This window comes from Manis javanica, chromosome 12 (assembly GCF_040802235.1).
Source record: "Manis javanica isolate MJ-LG chromosome 12, MJ_LKY, whole genome shotgun sequence".
In the NCBI taxonomy this organism is placed as follows: Eukaryota; Metazoa; Chordata; class Mammalia; order Pholidota; family Manidae; genus Manis; species Manis javanica.
The window spans coordinates 25,633,083-25,654,347 of record NC_133167.1 but is presented as its reverse complement, the minus strand read 5'-3'; the positions used below and the strand labels follow the sequence as shown (position 1 = coordinate 25,654,347).

General features: G+C 36.7%; 1 protein-coding gene across 3 annotated transcripts in view; it reads left to right on the top strand.

The window, feature by feature from the left end:
• Positions 1-21,265, top strand: part of PIKFYVE (phosphoinositide kinase, FYVE-type zinc finger containing) — an 83,102-nt gene that overhangs the window by 30,438 nt on the left and 31,399 nt on the right. For all 3 annotated transcript variants that reach the window (XM_073218211.1, XM_073218212.1, XM_017663264.3), the window contains exons 14-24: positions 4,520-4,579; positions 6,198-6,327; positions 7,485-7,665; positions 8,293-8,367; positions 10,280-10,387; positions 13,105-13,245; positions 13,899-14,025; positions 14,265-15,424; positions 17,135-17,235; positions 18,409-18,480; positions 19,137-19,308. In XM_073218211.1, the coding sequence (XP_073074312.1) occupies positions 4,520-4,579; positions 6,198-6,327; positions 7,485-7,665; positions 8,293-8,367; positions 10,280-10,387; positions 13,105-13,245; positions 13,899-14,025; positions 14,265-15,424; positions 17,135-17,235; positions 18,409-18,480; positions 19,137-19,308 (2,327 nt within the window). The remainder of the gene's footprint in view (positions 1-4,519; positions 4,580-6,197; positions 6,328-7,484; positions 7,666-8,292; positions 8,368-10,279; positions 10,388-13,104; positions 13,246-13,898; positions 14,026-14,264; positions 15,425-17,134; positions 17,236-18,408; positions 18,481-19,136; positions 19,309-21,265) is intronic.

The following is a 21,265-nucleotide window of genomic DNA, read 5'->3' as shown; positions in this document are numbered from 1 at the left end:
ATGTGCAACTTCCAAGGTGGCATTTCTTTGCATTTATAACATGGATGTTCTGCTCTGTTCATTTTTCTTTCTTCATTTAACATTTAAAGCCTATTTTGCTTATGCTGTTACTCCGTAGCATAGTATTTCACTAAACCATTTCACATGCTTGAACTAAATTGGGGGAGAAACATTCCCACATTCCAAAACATCTTTCTACTGTAACTTAAAATGCTTACTATGTATATGCTGTATTTATAAAATATTTTTCTTCTCTAAAACAAAAGGGATTAATTCTTTGTTTATAGCTATCTTATTTGAAACTTAGTTTACTGACTCACTTGGTATAAAAGGAAAAAGTAGACCATTACTAAAATCTAACATGGCACTATATAAGAAATGAAGTGCTTTTTTAAAATGAGTGATGAGGATTACTCTGGATGTAATTAAATGCCAATTTAAATTTTAAGAGTATGTAAAAATACATAAATAAAAAATACACAAGCAAAATAATTGTGGGACTTCATTATGTTATAGTAACTGCAAAATTATTGTTAAAAGGTTAAGGCTCCAATAGTGATGTTTTTATATATAGTACAACCTCAAATTCTATCACTGAGGAAAACTACCTGCAGACTCCTCTCTGATCAGCTCTTTAAAAAATTGTCTGTTAAAGTTGGGAGGGTTCTCTCTGAAAGAGGGATCACACTTTTTAAAAAAAAATGGCAAGATAGCAGAAGTCCAGATTGCACTGAAGGTTGAAGTAAATGCCAGGGATATCTTAGAAAAGATTTTTAAAATTGTGATGTGAAGAAAGAAAAAGCAAAATTAGGCCGTTTATTTGGGGAAGTTGGTATAATATTAATTGAAGCTGGTTTTTCTCTCAAGATAACCTTATCAGGAGAGAACACACATGACTAAGAGGAAAGTGAAGTCCAAGATAAGAGAGAGAGAATGCCTGATTCTTTTAAATGTATCTGTTGCCAGGTTCAGGCAAACTATGTACCAGGTTATTGAAATAATTTGGAGCTTTAATCATGGGGTCAGAGTTTGTTACCTTTGCAGAATTGTGAAGAAGAGGAAAGGGGTTAGGTGACTATTATGACAGATGCATTACATTTTTAAAAAGGTAAGTTCTTGATATGACATTGGAAGTTGGCAAAATTATAGAAAAAGTTTTATGAACAGAATGTACTATTGTATTTAGAAAAAGGGATTGGAGGTGACTGGGCACAGGTGTTGGTTAACTAAAATAAAATCATTCCAGAACAACCCATTTACATTTTTATGGTGATATGAGATTGGTAGATAAGGAGACTGAAAGATTCTGTCCTCTTCGATGTTTATAAGACATTTAATGGTCTCTCAGTAGTTCTGTGGATGACGAAGAGGACAATTTTGCTCTTGAAATATGTTACAGAGGTAGTTACAGGCAGTTGGTCATACTTACTTGTTAAAAGCGCAGGCTCTGGAGTCTATGCACCTCGAAAAAACACATAAAGAGCTTGTTATGTTTGGCAAACGCAAGAACTTAGTAATGCCATTGTCAGGTTTACGGTTTGTTTAATGGTTGTGTCAAATATCGAAAGAGTAACTGGTAATTCGTTGTCAACAAGAAGGCTATGCCCCTAGGTCATGCTTTAGGGCTTAGTCTGTCTATATCCAGGTTCAAAGACTTTTCTGGACAGCATTTTTTCATATTAAATGTTTGTTAGATTCACAGATCATTAAAATATGGAAAGAATAGCTGGCATGTTGGAGAGCAGAATTGGAATTTAAAGATCTTTGTTTTCTTAAGTGATAGGCTGAGACTAGACTGAAACAATGCATTTTAAGTCTTTTGAAATCTAAAACTAGTCTGTGAAATCTAACAATAAAAATAAAATAATGTAATTAGGCTTAACAAGTTTACTACTAATACTCTGGAGAAAGCCATCCTTAATAATTCCTGTGATCTGAAGAGTATCTGAAAAATAGGTATCTGAAGAGTTGCTGAAGGAAATTATATTTATTTTGTAAAGGCTGAAGGGAAAACTAGGCTCACTAGTTAGGAGTAGTGTGCTGTGGCTGCTGTGCGCAGGGATGTCCCGGTGCTAACGCCTATCTTTCAGGGTTACTGAGAATCAGTGCTCACAGTGGTGAAAGGTTAAGTGGAATTTTAATTCTGAGTCTCTAAAGTGAAAATCCACATCTGGAATTTTAGAAGAATTACAAGGAATATAAGGAATCCTTTAGCCTACTCACCAAGAATATAACAGAGGAAGTTCCAGCATTAGGAAGCAGGTAATTGTTAGAATGACCTCTCAGGTCGTTTGCAACCTTGAGAGTCTATAATTTAGGGACTTTATAAATCCTTTACTGTTTTTGGTTTACACAGTTCTCTCTTAGTTTTTAGCATACTAACAAGAATTACTCTTTTTCTACTTGTGAAGTTGAAATACATAACTTGTTTTTTTCTTTGTTGTAGTTAAGATAAACACAGATTATCAGAAAGTAAATACTAGTGACCTAGGGGTGAAGTGAAAGAATAATAGACTTTGCCTCTGGTTTTCATTTTCCCTAAACACAAACGGGAATGGGTGGTTTTTATTTTTCCATTGAAGTTAATGGTAAAACTTACTAAATCTTTTCTAGTGATCACCCTCTATCTTCTAAGGCTAAGGAAATTCAAATTTACTAAATCAGTTGAAATACTTGTACTTAAAAAAAATCTGTTTTTTATCTTTCATAAGTAAACCATTCAGAAACTTGGAAAACATACAATGTGATCTTCTGGTTTGATTAATTTTCACCCTTGGTCTTGTAGAACTGAACAACTAAAATATATTTTATTATATATTACAAGCAGAATTCTGAGTCATTTTTGGAAAGTTAGTAGAGAACCTAGAGAAGAAAGTGAAAATCATGGCCTCCACAAGCCTCTAGATCTAACTTCTCATTTATGGGAAAATATGGAATATAAGAGTAGGTTAAATAGCATTATGAGGAAACAATTGATCAAATCCAGGATCTGGGATGTTCCATAGGACATTTGGCCTAGGCTTTTTCAAAATTCAGTATCATTAAATAGAAAGAAGATAGGGGTCTGCTTCAGATTAAAAGAATGAAGCAACTGTAATGTATGAGCCTTATTAGATTTCAGGTTTGAGGGAAAACACACTTAAAGCATTTTAGGGACATTTAGGTAAATTTGAATGATCTCTAATTTGATGATATTAAGATACTGTCAGTTTTCTTAAGTATGTAAATGGTATTGTGTCTACAGAGAAGAATGCCCTTATTTGTAAGAGATGCATGCTGAAGTATTAGTGGTAAAGTTTCATGATATGTAAATGGTCAGTGAAAAAAGCATACATATATGTAGAGATGAATCAAAGATGGCAAGTTGTTAACAATTGTTGAATCTAGGGGTAGGTTATATAGGATGTTCTGTATGTTTGAAATTTTTTCATAATAAATGGGGAAAAATCCATCACTTCTGGAATTTTAGGTATAGTTATTTGAGCTTTGGTATGAAAAGTTAAGCCTTGCAAAGCCGATACATTAGCTGAACAGATGAGTTGGCATTATTCATTTTTGTGAGAGAGATTGTAGAAATAAGTGTAACGTCTATTTTTACTTGATTTTATTGTATTTGGCATGGCACTTCAATTTCGTAAACAAAATTTTTTCTCTGCTTTCTTGTTTGAAGGATGACCACATTGGCTTATTAACATATTGACTTTTAAGGGTTATTTGTTTATAAATGAAATCTACTTGGAAAAAATTCTGTGGTGAACCTTAACCTTAAAGGACTTAAAATGCATTGTGGTTTACTTTGCATATTAGAAAGAACCCTGCTTGAGCTATGCTTGTCCAAGGCGTAGAGGAAAGTTCAAGGGAAAGTACAGAATAAGTTTCATTTTTAAGAAGATATTTAATATTTCAAAAATTCTGAAAGAATACATTCAGAGTGTGTTCAGCAGTTATGGCAATCATTTGGTAGTGTTGGGTTAGAATTTTTGAAAAATTAAAACGAATTCAAAAACCAGTAAAAGTCCTGATGAGTTGTCTTTATTCCCTCCCAATGCCACCTTTGTGTTTGTTATTTTATAGCTTATATTCTGAAATTAAAAAAACTTGTCAGGTGGCTTCTCTGAGAACTACCTTGTGTGTAGACAGTCATTGTTTGTTAAAACAACTATAAATGAGAAAAATAGAGTAACTTTTTAGAGCCTGTCATTTATACTAAAGATCTCAATTTTCATAAACTGGTTCTGTTTTGATAAGGGAAAAATGATCTGTTAAAGATATCTGACATTACTGTTTTGGATTTCTGTTGAGCTGTTATTAATTCAAGTCTGTTATGTTTATATGTGTAAGGAATAGGTAGAAAGACACATTTTAGCCTAAAGCTCTCTTGATTCGCCAGGCAGTGATGGGTTTGCTATGAGTAATACTTTGTGTGTAGGAGTGCTCTCTGTATAATTACGCTGGCTTGTTATAGTCATAAGTCTCTCCTTTCCATTCTTCCTCTCTCTGCTCTTTCCCTGGTATGCAGAGTATTTGATTTCTGACAGTGGAGGACAACAGCTCTCAATAAGTGACGCCTTCATCAAAGGTAATTCTATCAAAAGCTGTACATGGGATATACTTCAGAATACTCATGGGGATATACTTAGGGCTTAGCACATGGATTGGTACAGAGTAGGCACTGAAAGTAAATTTGATTATTTTAGTATCATGATATTATTGTATCAATTTTTTATATGTGTAATAACTGAGAATATTGAGAACCAAGAATATAAACTTGGACTTTGAGAGAAGGTGGTCTCTGACCTGAAAAGTACTGATTAAAACTTTTAAATGTTATTTGAATTGTCTTCTTTAAAGGCGTAGTTTATGATTTCCTTTATGATGAATGTAATAGTAAGTATTAGTATACGTGTCATCAGGTCTTGTCAAACTTGGCCAAAAGCCCACAGACAGATCTTATCCAGTTGAGGATACTGCTTGCCCTGTGGAGTTGGGAGGGAAGTAGGCAGAAGGGGATAAAGAATGAACTCTGCTGATCAATTTCTTGGGGTCAAAAGGAAGTACAGAGGAATACAAGCCTTTTCTTACACCTTCCATACTTAGCTTAACCATGGGGTAAAGACATACTTAATTGGTCCATGACATTCCACAGGTCCCATCAGATAATGGGAGGGTTTCAAATGAGAGAAAATAGGGCAAGCTGATACAAGGGGGGTCACTTACTGCTGATGTCGTAACTTAGCAGTGTTTCTAAATTCACCTCCAAGCATCTGGTTCAGCTAGAAGTTTATAGACCAGCCCTTTATATAATTGTAATAGGCAATTCTTATAGTATAGTTTGCATGTCATGGACACATGCTTTACTGTGTAGTCTGCTGGGCTGTTTATTTGAACTTTTTTTTGTCGGATTGGTTTATCTTAGGAAGGGAAGGATTAGCGAGTTTTTGTAACACTTCCATTCTTTCCATTTATTCAGTCACATTTTTCAACAGTTCTTTAGTGAGCATTTTTTACAAAGCTCTTAATATTACCTATTTATTTTTTGTCTTGATCCATTTTTCTTTTTAAAAACAGGGCTTTACAAAATTTTACATAAATTGCTATTTATCGTGTTTTAATATTTGTTTATAGTTAACTTTTGAGTCTGACTTCTAAAAGTTTTGCTTAAAAAAAGGCCTTTGTTCCAATACTGAAAGAGAAACACTATTAAGGAGTGCCTGAATAAACTTTCTTAACTGTCATGTGCTGATTCAGATGTAACCACGTTGAGCTTTTCTCTTTAAAGTTCAGTGCCCACACTATTACATGTTCTGCCAGCATTCAGATTTCTCTTGAAATTGTGATTTCATAGGGAAAATTAACCCTCTCCTTTTTTAATATCCCCATGTAAATAAAAGAACTGTCAAAATTCATTTTGTTTGCTTTTCAGAAGACGTTTATAATCCTTGGCTTGAGAGTCCTACTTGCTTATGTAAATTTGCTTTTCACAATTTTGTCTCTGATATTGGCTATTGCAAATACTGATGATTTAACTCAAACTTATTTTTAATTTCTATATATATATATTTCTTTGTTTTTCTTTTACACCAGCAATTGGCCAACTTAAAACATTTTATAAGATAAATTGACAGTTTCTAAATCTACGAGTGGATGGTATAAAACATGACAATGAAGTATAATTTCTTTCTTTACACTTTCCTTAGAATCCTTATTTAACCGTCGAGTTGAGGAAAAGTCTAAAGAGTTGCCTTTCACACCTTTGGGTTGGCATCACAACAACCTGGAGCTGCTGAGGGAGGAGAATGGAGAGAAACAAGCCATGGAGAGGTTGCTGTAAGGCCGTGAGCTTTTTAATTTTAATTTTCCATTTTTATAATCTTCAGTAACTTGATAGGTATATGCATAGTTCTTCCTTATACAGTAAAAAATACTAAGGTAGCTGAGGAAGTAAAGCCTGTTCTGATGAAATATCTTATAAAACAAAAGTCTTAAACTGTTCTTGTCTGGCCCCAGTGTACTTTTTTTTTTCTTGACCCACACAAGAGATTTTAATGGCTGTCTCTAGGTGGAGAGAGCAGCTCTGGGTGAGGAAGTGCGTTTTTAAGGAGTAGGGGTAGGGTGTGTTCTGCATTGGTGATTGGATCTTAAGGGGCGGTGCGACCATCTGACCATTGGTGATTGGATCTTAAGGGGTGGTGTGACCATCTAGCCATTGGTGATTTGATCCTAAGGGGTGGGGCGTCTTAGCGCTCCAGAATTTGCCTTCATTCCCATCTTTTTCTTTTCTTAATAGAGCCTCTGGGGAACTGGGCATAGAATCTCATTCTCTAGCTACTTCTGATGGAAGGGGATGCAAATTCTGGGGTTGGCAAGGCCATTGCTGTAGAGTTGGTGAAGGGCGGGCCTCTTGAGATGATTCATGATGTCATCATATCTCATTTAGTTATTCTTCATGAGAAGGCCTTGATAGCCCTGGAGGAGTAACAAATCAGAGGCCGGTGTTGGGCGGGAGATCGAGTGACCAGGGAGATGGAAGGTGGGCTGGTGGAGGAGGATTGGGGAGTGAGGGCTCCCAAGGCATCTCAAATTCCCTGAAGGAAGAGCAAGATTAATGGGAGAGCTCAATCTGAGTCACGGCACCATTGAAAGGTATCTCGCCACGACCCTCCCTACCCTGAAACAAATCGGAAGCACGGACCCACGCAAGGGATTTTAATGGCTGTCTCTAGGTGGAGAGAGCCCCCAGTGTACTTTATATATTAAAATCCACCAGATTAAAGGGGTTATACTAATTAAAGATGTTCACAGACTTCATTTATGTGCAAAATCATTAAGGTGCAGATAAAATGAAAGTATAAAATTGGCCAAGAAAGCTTATCTGGGAGCCATAAATCATGTGCTTATTTCTTTGTAGATGGCTTATTACATCTTTACAATTATTGTCTTGGGCAGTATTAATGTGCACACTTCCTTATTTAACACTTTTGTAGCTCAGCTAATCATAACCACATGATGGCACTACTCCAACAGTTGCTTCATAATGAGTCATTGTCACCATCTTGGAGGGACGTCATTGTATCACTAGTCTGTCAGGTTGTTCAGACAGTCCGACCTGATGTCAAGAACCGGGATGACGACATGGATATCCGTCAGTTTGTCCACATCAAAAAAGTGAGCACTGCTAACGGTGTCCTAATGCTGGGACGTGATGAGTGGGCCTGATTGATAGTATGTTGTCTCTTAACGGTGATTACTGGGAGCTGTGCCGGGAAAGGGGGAAGTTTTTCTGTCTGCTCTGCTCTTTAGCAGTGCACTCAGGAGTCATGGAAATCACTCACAGGAAGTGAGAGGTGAGAGGAGGGGGTGAGTTGGAAACCCAAATAAATAATAGTTTCTTCTTTCTTGCTTCCTCTTCTTGACACATCATCTATGGGAAGGTCTGATCTCATAAAATATGTCACTGCTCTTAGGGAAAATTGTGGTAATTGCTTTGTTTAGATAGTAATGGAACCCTATATGTATTTTTTGCCTATGACATTTAATGTAGTAGTGGTTTTAATTCCCAGATGACATCAGCAGTTTCAGTCGAATGGCTGTTTCAGAGTAGAGAGTGGGAGGTGGGAAAATAGGCAGTTGTGCCAGATGCCATTCATTATTGGTTGTAAGGAAGAAGTATGTCCTGAAACTTTTTATTATGATTTGATAGCATAATAATTAAAGTACATGGAAATACATAATAGTATCCATGTGTCTGGATTTAAGGTTGGATCATTCAGTGAATTTTTTTTGTTTTATTAGATCCCAGGTGGAAAGAAAATTGATTCTGTGGTTGTCAATGGATTTGTTTGTACCAAGAATATCGCACACAAGAAGGTAACGTGATTCTAACAGTGAAGTTCCACAAACTATGACACTGTAGCAAGCCAATAAGTTGGGGTACCCTAATCATTGGAGAAAAGGAGAATGGACATTGAGGAGGAATTAGCAGTATCTGCCATAGCGGCAACAATCTGGGTTCAGGGAAAGTCTCCCAGAGCTGATGATGACTGGGATTTGTATAGTGGGAATTCATTAAAGAAGGAAGGTTGAGGGAGGACTGGCCTTCCAGACCAACAGACTGATAGGAGACTGGTATCATCTCAGAGAGACAAGGTCTCTAACAGATCAGAGTCCTTCCAGAGGCCTAGCGTTTTAAAACTCTGTTCTCTCTTCTGGGATTGAGCTGCAGAACTGTCACTGGTCTTCTGTTACCCTTCCTACCTTCAGTCTCTGCCTTCAGGCCTGAGGCCTTTCTCTAGTGCTAGTGCAAAAATGTGGGGTGAAATAACCTGGTACATTAAGGAATCTGAGATTCCAGGCTCAGGATGGGAAAAGAGATGAGGGTGGAGGAAGCAGGCAGGGCTTTCTATCTCACTAAGCGCCTTGAACTTTATTCTGGGGGCCAGTAATCATCAGAGTGCAGTGTACATCAGGGTCACCTGTGGACCTTGCTCAGCATTTAAGTTGTTAAGCCCAACCCAGAAGTTCTCATTTAGTAGGTTTAGGGGAGTGGGAGTGTGGGGGTGGGTTGGGATGGGGCTCCTTTTAAAGTAAGCTGATGTCTCCAATGTCCTTTGTTGGTCCTCATGTTTTGAGAAACCATTGCTCTCAAACCTTACTGTGCATCAGGATCACTAAGGGAACTTACTGGAGCTAGCGATACCTAACCCCATCTCTGGAGATACTCACTGAGTCACAGTGAGAGCTTAGGCAGATTTCTAGGCTGAGTGACTAGATGGATGAACCATAGTGCTGTTTTCACACTTTCCTAATCAGAGCCTGATTAATTTTTAGCAAGGCATTAAGCTTCCTGAAAATTGTTAGTGACCATAGATAAATAATGTATGTCTGGATATGATTTTACTTAATAGCAACGATCCAAAGTCAGTATTTCTATCTACATAGAGTTCTTATTAAAATAGCACATTACCCATCAAAGCAGTACTGTAAACCAAATTAATGATCATCATTGAATTAAGAGGAAAATACATTGTACTCATCTCCAGAACTGAAAATTCTGTGTGGGTGTGGTAGAAACATGCATGAATGATGTCCTGCCCCACTGAAAGATTTCTGAATGTAGTTCGCCAGCTGATGAGTCACTGTTTTCTGGACCATTGGCCAGTTTGGAGTCTCTAAGATTGGTCAGTCTAAACCTTTCACTGCAGACTCAAGTTTTTCTGCCTGTGGTTTTAATTGCGTCGTCAGCGTGTATTGCTGAGTCTCTGTTTCAGGCTATGCCTTAAGATTTTGTCTTTTAATTTCTTGTTACCCAATTTGGCTTATCAATTTATGACTGCTTGGAAATTTATTCTATTAAAATGTATATTTGGGAGGCATTTTAATTATTTTTTCTATCCTTGAATTTTAGAAAAGTTAAATTATGCTTTCAAGTTGCTCATTTCTGGGAGTTTGTGAAGTAACCTGTCTTTAAGCCCCACCCCTTCTCTCAGGGCTTGGTATCTTTTCCTTGCAATATTAGAAATTTAAAAAGTTGGGTAAGATTATAAAGGGTTTGATTAAAGTAGCTTCAGTGAAGCAGCCAAATTTTGAAGAATTTTGCATTGCTCTGAATTATTTTGAAAAAATATAGGAGAATATCACAGAACTAAATGAGAGTGTTTTAATGTGAATAGAGAATCTATGTAAGAGGAATTATGAACAGTATGAATTTATAGTCATGATTAAATGAGGCTTATACAGTACAAATGTTAAAAGCTTTAATAAACTGTTTATTTTTTTGTAGATGAATTCTTGTATTAAAAACCCCAAAATTCTTCTGTTGAAGTGTTCCATTGAGTATCTCTACAGAGAAGAAACCAAATTTACTTGCATTGATCCTATTGTACTTCAGGTAAGGGCTAGTTCTAGTAACACCTGGTATTTTTAACACACTCTGTTTTACTTAAGCACATTTTTAGAATGCAAATTAGCTAACGCAGTTGGCAAATGGAATAACATCAGATGGAAGTTGTGTTTGTGTCTGTGTGTTTTTTCTTCAGTAAGGGAGCCCAGAGTAGATGCACTGGGGTTATAACCCTGAGCTGGAAGGAAAAATTCAGCTGCTCCACAGGCAGGAGCACTTTTGGCCCTATTTTAAGAACTTAAATGTGAGCTTCTGCTCTTAAGTGCTCTCTCCCCAGAGAGATGCACCCCCAGCCCTGAGTGGCTCTCCATGGCTCCTCTGCTTGGAGCTCCGTTTCCAATTGCACTGTTGCCATTGCCTTTGTACATTTTAAACTTCCCTTGAGGCAGCCTCCATGCTGAGGGCTGTCCATGTTGTCTCTCAAGGTACTGATTAGTATTTTTGTTAGTGGTTTGGATATGAAGTTGTATAGTTTTTAAAGGTTTCTGCTCCAACCCCTTATCTCCCATAAATGCTATTAATTTTAATTTACAGTTCAAAATGTTTTAGTAATGGTTATATCATATTATAGCAGAAACACATAATCAGTTCCAGAAACATCTAAAAAAAAAGCATTATTGAAAATTCATAGGTGAGAGGTACATTTTTCCAAGTAGTAGGATGAATCCCTTTTTTACAGAGTGCATAGCCAGCAGCAAAGAAACTTAGCTGTGGTGAAAGGCACTGTGGTTTATGAAACGTCTCTACTGCTTATTGAACTCTGACCTGGGTCTGTTTCCTTTTGGAATTCAGCTGTGTATCAGTAAAAATGAGGGGTTGGACCTTATTTACACCCTCCCTCTTAGTGCTGATTTACAGGACTTGTCAGTGGAGAATTGAAATAAAGAATAAGGGGAAACATGGTTATTGTTCATGGAATTGAAGATGCTGAGAGTTTTCTTGATCTCACTGAAGATATCTACAGAAGACTTTTAAAGCATTAGATCATACACATTGATTGTAAGAATCATCCAGATTGTGGAGATGTTCAAGTGTGTAAGTTGCAGGTCTTGGAATTGATGAACTATGAATCTGGAATTGAAATCCAGTTCAGATACTTACGTACAAATCAGTTGACTTAAATTTATCTACTTTATTTTATTTAACTCCATTCTTGCAATCAGGTTAACAGACTAAAGTCTTTATGTTAGAGAAGTATGCTTTGGGCCCATATGTACTTAAGAAACATGATTTAATTTATGTACCCTAAAACAAAATCTGTTCATCAGTGCTTTAAAACATTGTTTATTTTACCTCTAACTCTTGGCCTCTTAAAATTTTACTTTGAATCCATAGAAAGCATCAGCTGATTTGAGTTTTTTCTCCTTTTTTTTCTTTGGGTCCACTCCCTGTGGAATAACCAAAGAAGTTGAAAGGTAGATAGTCAAGGAAAAGAGGATGGGGAACAAAGGGCAAGGAGATACTTAGCCTGTGGCTTTGTACTGTCTTGACAAGGCTGGCCCTACTGGGTCAGATGGTCTGCCACTCCTCCACTCTGTGGTCCTGTCCTGCCTCCTGATAGTCTCTCCTTGCTGAGCCTGGCCCAGGCCTCCTCAGTAACATGGTGCTTTATGTACCATCATAATAGTTGTTTGGAGTTGGAACTGAGAGGGAAATGTGTTTGCCCTCCCTATACCAGAAGCCAGAAGCTTAAAAAAATTCAACTGATTCTAGTTATGCTTTATTGGAGCTGTACAAATAAAAACGTCTTGTGTCATTAAATTACAATTTAGTAAGCAGAGTAGGAAATAAACACATTTTAGGGAAAATCTGTTTTGTTAATAATGGAAGAATTTGAAAATGTGCAGTTTATTAGTGAAGGAGAGAAAGGTGAGAAGAGAGATGCCCCAAAGCAAGGCAGGGTCATGCAGGGAATAGGCTTGCCCATTGCTGGTGGCACTGCCCATGATACAATCTTGCTCAGAAAGCACTTTGGGCATATGGAGCAGAAGTGACAAACACACTCGCACATTCAGCTGTTTCCTGTCTGGAGCCCAGAAATTCTATGAAACATGAGTTGTTTTATTTTGTAATAAGTTAAAATAAAATGTAACAGTTAATGGATTGTTTTAACTCTGTTATTTACAATAGTCATTTGCTTTCAAAATAAGCCTTCATTGTGAAATTGTATTAGGCATTATGTTCAGATCTTTAAAGCTGTTCTAGGTAGAATGTGATCTGTTGGGAGACTGAAATTAGGAAGGAGCTGAAATAGCATCTTTTAGAGAGTTACTTATTCAGATATCCAAAAGAAGAGATACTATGGTTAGTCTCAGAATGAAAAAGGGAACCCATAATTACATTAAAAAATTAGAAATTGCTTTCATTTGAGGAGTTGTGAGATTAACCTCTGGTTAACCTCTTAAAGCTGGCTAATTGGATTGTTGGCTTTTATATTATGGGTTATTAAGAATTAAAAATTCTTCAAAGTAAGATTAGTGAGTTAAATAATGTAATTTCTTCAAAAATTCCTTTCAGCATAATCAAGAGTTCAGAATAATGATTAATATTCTTAGTTGTGTTTGAATTAATTCACTTACAGCCTTACTATAGGTGAAGAAAACTTTGGCTGAGATTAATATTAATAGTCAAACTGTCCTGATACTTTCATATATGTAGATCTTGAATTGTACCAGTTATATTATTTCTGATATATTTTTCCTTAGGAAAGGGAATTCTTGAAGAATTATGTTCAGCGAATAGTTGATGTTCGACCCACATTGGTTCTCGTTGAGAAAACAGTATCTCGGATTGCCCAAGACATGTTGCTGGAACATGGCATTACTTTGGTCATTAATGTAAAATCAGTGAGTGTTCTTATTTTTTATTTTTGTATCATTTTTATAAATCTCAGTTCTTAAATTTCTATGCATGTGTGGATGATATGCAGGGATCTTTGATTATTTCTTTGTGCGGTATATATTGAAAGTAGGCCAAGAGGCATGGCAGCTGTTTGATTATTTAAGACTGGAGAATCTCAGGCTGGAAGAAAGTGTGAGTAATTACATGGCACTCATTATAGGTGTGTATAAGGCCAAAGGTGCAAGAGACATTAGTTAACAAGTACTGTTTGTTGAGCTTTCATTTTGCTAGGGGAAATGTATGAGAAGAAAATGTTCTCTCTTGAAAAGTTCTCCTCATCAGAATAGAGGCCAGTTCTAGGACTCTCCCCCTGCCGACCCTGTGCTACCCTCCAGTATTCTTTGTCAGCGAGTGAGGCTTAAATGCCTTTTAATAATGTTACTGACATGACTATGGTATACTTTAGTGGGCACATATTGATTATTAAGCAACTATGTGTAAACAAATCTAGAGTAAAAAAAATTTGTCATGATTATTAAAATCAAGGAAATTAATTGTGAGGTTATTTAAAAAGTTTTTCCTATTTTCTGGATGAAATGTACTAAGAATTTTATTTTTCTCTGTCTAATTTTGTAATATAATGTTTTTCATGTTCTAGCAAGTTTTAGAACGAATCAGTCGGATGACCCAAGGTGATTTAGTAATGTCAATGGACCAGCTGCTTACAAAACCCCACCTGGGTACCTGTCACAGATTTTATATGCAGATGTTTCAGTTGCCCAATGGTGAGTGACCTTTAGCATAGATTCACCTGAAATTAGGGACTAAGGAAATGAGTAAACTCATCAGTACTATAGCATTTACTTGGTAGGAAATATCTGTTAGCAGTGGTTAAATGTGCATCAGCAACTGTGGTTCTTATTCACTTAAGCATTTTTCTGTTGTAAATGTTAAGCTTGTGAACAATTCTGGATTTCTGGATGGCCACCTAAGCTTTCTTAACCTTTTGTTTGTTTGTTTATAGAACAAACCAAAACACTGATGTTTTTCGAAGGCTGTCCACAGCACCTAGGCTGTACCATCAAGCTCAGAGGAGGCTCTGACTATGAGCTGGCTCGAGTTAAGGAGATCCTAATATTTATGATCTGTGTAGCTTACCATTCGCAACTGGAAATCTCCTTCCTCATGGATGAATTTGCTATGCCTCCTACATTGGCGCAAAACCGTTCCTTCCATTCTCTGATTGAGGGGCGGGAGGGTGAAGGGGCTGCACAGGAGCCATTCAGCGGAAGTCCCCTCCTCCGGGAGCCTGACTTCCCTCCAGAGTTTCTGCCTTCCGACGAGGGCAGTTTGCTGGAGTCAAGGATTGTGTTCGAGAAGGGTGACCAGGAAAATAAAAGTGTTCCCCAGGATGTTGCCTCTCTGAAGCATCAAGAGTATGCCCCAACAGCTTACCTGGCAGGCATCCCCCGTGCACTCCTTCCGTCCGCCCCAGAATTATTGTTGCCACTCCATGTGGACGACCAACACGATGCCCTAGGTGAGGAGCAGCTGGAGACCTTGCAACAGGCGGATGAGCTACAGGATCCTAAAAGCCAGATGAGAGCCTTTAGAGACCCTCTACAGGACGACACTGGATTGTATGTCACTGAGGAGGTTTCCTCTTCCGAAGATAAACGGAAGACTTTTTCTTTGGCCTTCAAACAGGAGTTAAAAGACGTGATCCTCTGTGTCTCCCCAGTAATCACATTCCGGGAGCCCTTCCTTTTAACTGAAAAGGGGCTGAAATGCTCCACCCGAGATTATTTTGCAGAGCAGGTTTACTGGTCTCCTCTCCTCAATAAGGAGTTCAAAGAAATGGAGAGCAGGCGGAAGAAACAGCTGCTAAGGGATCTCTCGGGCCTTCAGGGCATGAATGGAAGTGTTCAGGCCAAGTCTATTCAAGTCTTGCCCTCTCATGAGCTATTGAGCACTAGAATTGCTGAGCATCTAGGTGATAGCCGCAGCTTGGGTAGAATGCTGGCTGATTATCGGGCCAGAGGAGGAAGAATTCAGCAAAAAAACTCAGATCCTTTTGCTCATTCAAAGGATACATCAGGCACTTCAAGTGGCAAATCAGGAAGCAAAGCTGAGGGTGAGGAGGAGAAAGGGCTGATTCCCAGTGATGCTGTGTGGTCGGCAAAGGTGAGGCAGACCGCTGTAGGGGTATAAATTTAGGATGGTTTCAGAAACTGCCAAGGGCAGGGTAAAAAAATCAAATAGCACGAGTCACACGCACATTTGTTAAATATTTTTTCTCCTTTGCCTTTTCTTGTCTCGAGTCTTACCAGCTTATGTATGGCTTTAAAATGTGTAAAATAGGAGAATAAGGTAATTAAACTGGGTTTGGGGGATTTCTTGCTGAACTCACATTAAACTAGGAAGAGCTCTGAGGTCGGGGAAGTGTAAAGCCACTTAAAATTTCTGACATGATGACTTGGGTGTGGTGTGATGTTTCCTTGATCTTTTTTATGGTAGTGATGGGGAGAATGAGAGATGGAAGCTTATTGTAGGAAATGATGTGTTTTAAAAAAAATATTAGATTTGTTTACCATAAAACACTTTACATTGTTATTTATGTCAGTGCCCTTTACTTTTTAAAGTGAAATTGAGGGCAAATTAAGGAAGATTTGTTCATGGACACATTATTGTAGTAGAGATAATAAAACTAAGGAACAAATCACCTTTAAATGAGGAAATGCAATTCTTTAATCAAACAAGTAAAAACATGTTCAATTTCACTAGTAGGAAAGAGCAAAATTATAATGGTGCATTATTTTTTTGTGAGACTGGCAAAAAAGAAAGTCGTTAAGAGCCCTGATTAGTGAGGTGTGGAAAATTATAAAAAATTTTATATAAATTTATGTTTATATCCATTTATGTGAATTTATAGAAAGTGGTAAGGAAGTCTCTATTTTCCACATACATGTATATATGTATCTTTGATCCAGGATTCCTAGTTTTATAACTTCTGCAGAAATAAGTAAGTAAGCATTTTGTATAAGGATGCTTAGATTTTATAAGAATATACATACAAAGATGTTTACTGAAACCTTATTTATAGTTTCTGCAGTTAAAAGGATGAGTTGGATCTCATTTAATAACCCTGATAGAGCTCATGGTATGTTTTCAGCTGTTGAAAAGCAAGTTGTATTTTAATATATGTAGCATCATCTCATTTTCATTAAAACAACATCACCTGTGTATACATACTTAGGTAGGTGTTTTTGCGTGTAAGTGTATGTGAGCTGGCAAAAAGAGTGCGTGGATTTTGATCATCCAGTCAAGTTTGTCACCTTGGGAGGTGGGTGGCCTCAAAGGATGAGAGTCTTTATGGACTTAATGAACTTCTTTGTGTACCGCTGTACTATTTAAATTTCAGCAGAGAGCAGGTGTTCCGTTTATAATGATCAGAAACAGGTCTAAAGCACAAGAAAATAAAATGCTTACAATTTAGAATTCTTAGATGTTATATCCAGCAATCAGATCAGACTGTTTCATATGATATATCTGTGTAACTATTTACTTCCAAAAGAATTTAATGCAACTATTTAATATTTAATGTAACTATTTAATTCCAAAAGAATTTAGTTTTGTTAAAAAAAAAAAGCTAAGTTAAGAAAAGTCTATGCAGACATCTACATAGATGTTTGTTTGGATTGTTTTACCTCAACAACTAACTGCTCTTCATCGTTACTTTTAATGTCTTGTAGTTTTAAATCTTCAGCAGAAACCCTTTGTGGATGATGGGAGGCTTTAAAACTCCAGTGTAAAGTGTGGGATGTTAGAAGCGTGGGGTGGGGTTGGCTTGGCTAGTGTTTGACTTGCGCATGCTCATGGTTCCCTGCGTTTCAGGTGGACTGCCTGAAGCCTGATAACCACCAGAGACTGTGCGTGCTCTTCAGCAGCTCCTCTGCCCAGTCCAGCAACGCCCCCAGTGCCTGTGTCAGCCCTTGGTAGGACTCTTTTCCTCCCACGCTATTACGTTAATGAACAGAATTCCAGCAACTATAAATAAAATTTAGCCATCAGTATCCGTTTTGAGGTACATGGTATGCTGCTGGTCATATATGAATTGTTAAAACTTTTAAACTTGTGAGTTGAGTATGAAATTTGTGTTTATTCATGAATAGAAATAAATGAGAGTACTTGAAGTAAGAGTGAAAGATGAGAGGGTTGGAGGAGAAATTTGTACTTAGGAAAGGGAGAAAGTTGATACAAGAAAGCTAGTGTTAAGCACTTTGATGAGAGCATGTATAGTTTAGGCAGGTTTTCCATTCTGCATCATTTTCATTAAAGCAGCCAGTCTTTTACCTTATTTATAAGCTTTATCCTAAGACAATTCTAAGTAGATTGATGGAAACATTTGATAGTGTTATAAAATGTTTTAAATGATGGTCATAAAGGCTTAGTTGTTTTATAGTTAACCTTTAGTGTTAAAAGTACTATGGAATAAGTTTCTTCTTTTTGGAGCATTGTTCCATGACAAAATGTGTCCCATATTTTAATTTTGGATACCAGTAACACTCATTTCTACCAGTGAGATCAGGGACTCTTCTGGCAGGCTGACTTGGGCCTGGGGATGCTAACAGGAACTGTCTCTGGAAGTTTATGGATCCCTTAATTCAAGGCTTGAATGAGGTGTGGAATACAGTAGGGCTATAGCAAAATTCTCTTTATTTGGGGGCATTTATAAGTTAGTTATAAAGTTAAGAATTGGCTCTCCTAGAAGAATCTGAACTGTTTTCTATTCTTAGTATAGGTGTGGGCTAGAGAGCAGGAGACAAGAGTCCCACTTTATATTGACAGGGTTTAAGCCTTTGTAAAGGAAACTTTCACCTCTTTTTAACTCAGATCAGTTTTACTCATTTATATTGTAGTTTATGAATACTGATTAAATAGTTTCATAAGATACTACTAGACTGGGAGTGGATACGAAGCTGTGTGTAGCTAGTCTAAACTCGCTTTATCAGATGAAGTAAAACCTGTTCTGTAACAGCAACAGAACACTGCCTGCTTTAACACTGTATTAGAGGCATAACTAACAGGTAATTAATTTGTAGTCTCCTGAAATGTCTTTGCTGTGTGGTAATTCTTATAATATGTAACTAAGAAATCTCATCTTTTAGGATTGTGACAATGGAATTTTATGGAAAGAATGATCTTACATTAGGAATATTTTTAGAGAGATACTGTTTCAGGTAAGAATAATTTTTTCTCATTCCATTTATGCTTTTCTGGTTCCCAGAATTTCAGCATAAAACATAAACGTAAGGTGGAATGTTGGGTGGCCTTCACTTTAATACCATGTCAGAGAATACCATACAAAGAAGAAATCTATTTCATATTCAACCTGGGGTGTCTTATCCAGTTCATTCTTCCAATCTTTGCCTGTTTGAATGCCCTGCCATCTCTAACTTTTTTAGGGTATTTGTTTTTACAGTGATTCAAATAAGAGGCGGGAGAAACATGGGAATCAGCTAGAACTCGGTTCAAGATCTAGAACTGTCACCTGCCACTTACACGACAAAGAGCAAGTAATTTAGTCTTTACCAGCCCCCTTTATAAGGGGAATAATCTCCAGAAACATCAGGGATTTTAATAGGTAAAATGAAATAATGTTTTAAAAATGCACAGTAAATTGAAGGTGCTAGGCAAGCAGAGCCCATCACTGTGCAGAAGTTGAAGACGGGATGTTCAGCTGCAAGTTCTGGGCAGTATGAGACCCTGCACAGCCTGTCCATTGATCATCATTAATTATAGAGAGGATGCTTGACAGTGGTTCTGGTTATCCAGTATTCATTATACATTGCTCCTCAGTTTCATGGCTAACATGAGGACTTTCTTTTTGTCAAAGGTCTTCTTATCAGTGTCCTAGCATGTTCTGTGATACCCCCATGGTGCATCACATTCGGCGGTTTGTTCATGGCCAAGGTTGTGTGCAGATAATTCTGAAGGAATTGGATTCTCCAGTACCTGGATATCAACATACAATTCTCACCTATTCCTGGTGCCGAATCTGCAAACAAGTAAATGTATATTGTGGCTATAATAGTTTACATAATAAATATCATTTGTACCTTTACTCAGATAGTTCCTTTTTAGGAGGAGAGTAGTCTATATTATTTTGGATTTGTTATTTGTCACTGGGCTCTAAACTTACCTTCTAGTGCTGTATGTTCCATTTAATATTTGTTTCTTGAAGATGCCATTTTTGGAGTTACCAGTCCTTATGTAGAATAGAGTTACCTTGCCTAGTAAAACATAAGGAGATTGTATCTTGACAGTTCTCAGTTATGTTTGTTTATTCATTCAGCAAATACTTATTTAGCACCATTTATGTGCCAGGTACTATGTGCCAGGCCTTAGGAATGAAAGCAAAAAAAAAACAAACAAGTTATGGCTCTGTTTTCGAGGGGAGGAGACAAACTTGTAAGACAGTAAATGCAGTATGCTAGGGTGTTTGTGTAAGTGAGCCTTTATCAATATTTCTATCTTAAGAGATACAGATCAGGCCATATTTAAATTGATCTCTACTCGTTTTCATGTACATCCTTAAGAAAAGGACCATCTGTTCTATTCTCTGTGTTTTTCTAACTCCAGAGAAAATATTTGGTGCCAATATTATGTTTTTAATATTGTTTGCAGTGAGCGTATGCCAAATTTAACTTCAAGGTAACAATTTACAATTAAATTGTTATCTTAATAGGCTCATTTTGTCATGCTTTTGGAAGGCACATATGGGAATTACAGATAAAATAATAGTGTGACCTGTATCCATATCATGGGTTCAGGAGGGCAAGATCAAAGTTAGCTCCTTCTGCAGTAACAGACATACAGTCATGAAATCATTTCTTGAAATTATCAGGCTTATTTTCTATAGGTGTTCTTATGGGACTTCAGTTCCTGTTAGACAACTGTTACTACTTCGTTGCGGGATTTGTGAACTTCCATAGACTGATCAGTGAATTAAATAAATAATATGAATTTGATCTTTATATCCTGCATGCATTGGTATATGTACCTTACTTTAAAACAAAAACTTCCACTATTGGGGTTATGTTATAAAGAAAAGGTAAACAGTTTTTGTTGTAGAAAAATTTAAAAATTCTGTGTATCAAAAGTTACATATGGCCAAACATTAATGTACTTAATATTAAATTTCTGTGGGTCATGATTATAGAAAAATGGACAAAGGGCATTATAGAAAAATGACAAAACAGTTTATTAGAAATGGCCAATAGACATGTGTAAATGAATTTTACTTGTTAGTAGTTAAATAACTAAAAATAAAACCAGTGAAATGCATTTTACTTTTTTTTTTTAAGAAGTTACATTTCAAAGATTTTACAATACCTGAGATTTATAAGAAAATGGGGTAATTGGTATTTTCAGATACTGTGGAGACCATGTACACCAGTATACCTGTTTTGGAAGAAAATGTTTGACCTACCAATTCCCACATTTATTAACTTATTCCAAGAAAATATGGGTATTTGTAAGTGTATGTAAACAAGGAAGTTCGTCAGAGCATCATCAAAATAAAGAAAAACTTGTAATGTCTTAAATGCACATCAGTATAGATTGGTTAAATGTGTTCATATAATGGGATATTCTGTAGCCATTAAAAATCAAGTTGTACAAGAATATTATATGTGGGAAAATATATATGACATATTGCTAAGTAAAAAAAATAGAAGGTTAGGAAACTAATTTAGGGAAGAGTTTTTAATTAGAAATACACTGATAGGGATGTATGTATTCATATATGGAAAGGAAGGATGTATACTAGTCTGTTGATGGTGGTGGTGAGATTACTGGTGGTACTGCTCTCCCCAGCCATCCCTAACTTCACCCATCTTTAAACATTTCCTTCTTTTTCCAGTTTTCTAAAGTCAGAACATATTTGATTTGTATTAGAAAAGAAAATACATTATTTAAAAAAGAATGGATTCTCCACATGTGATTAGATAATAAATGATTTAT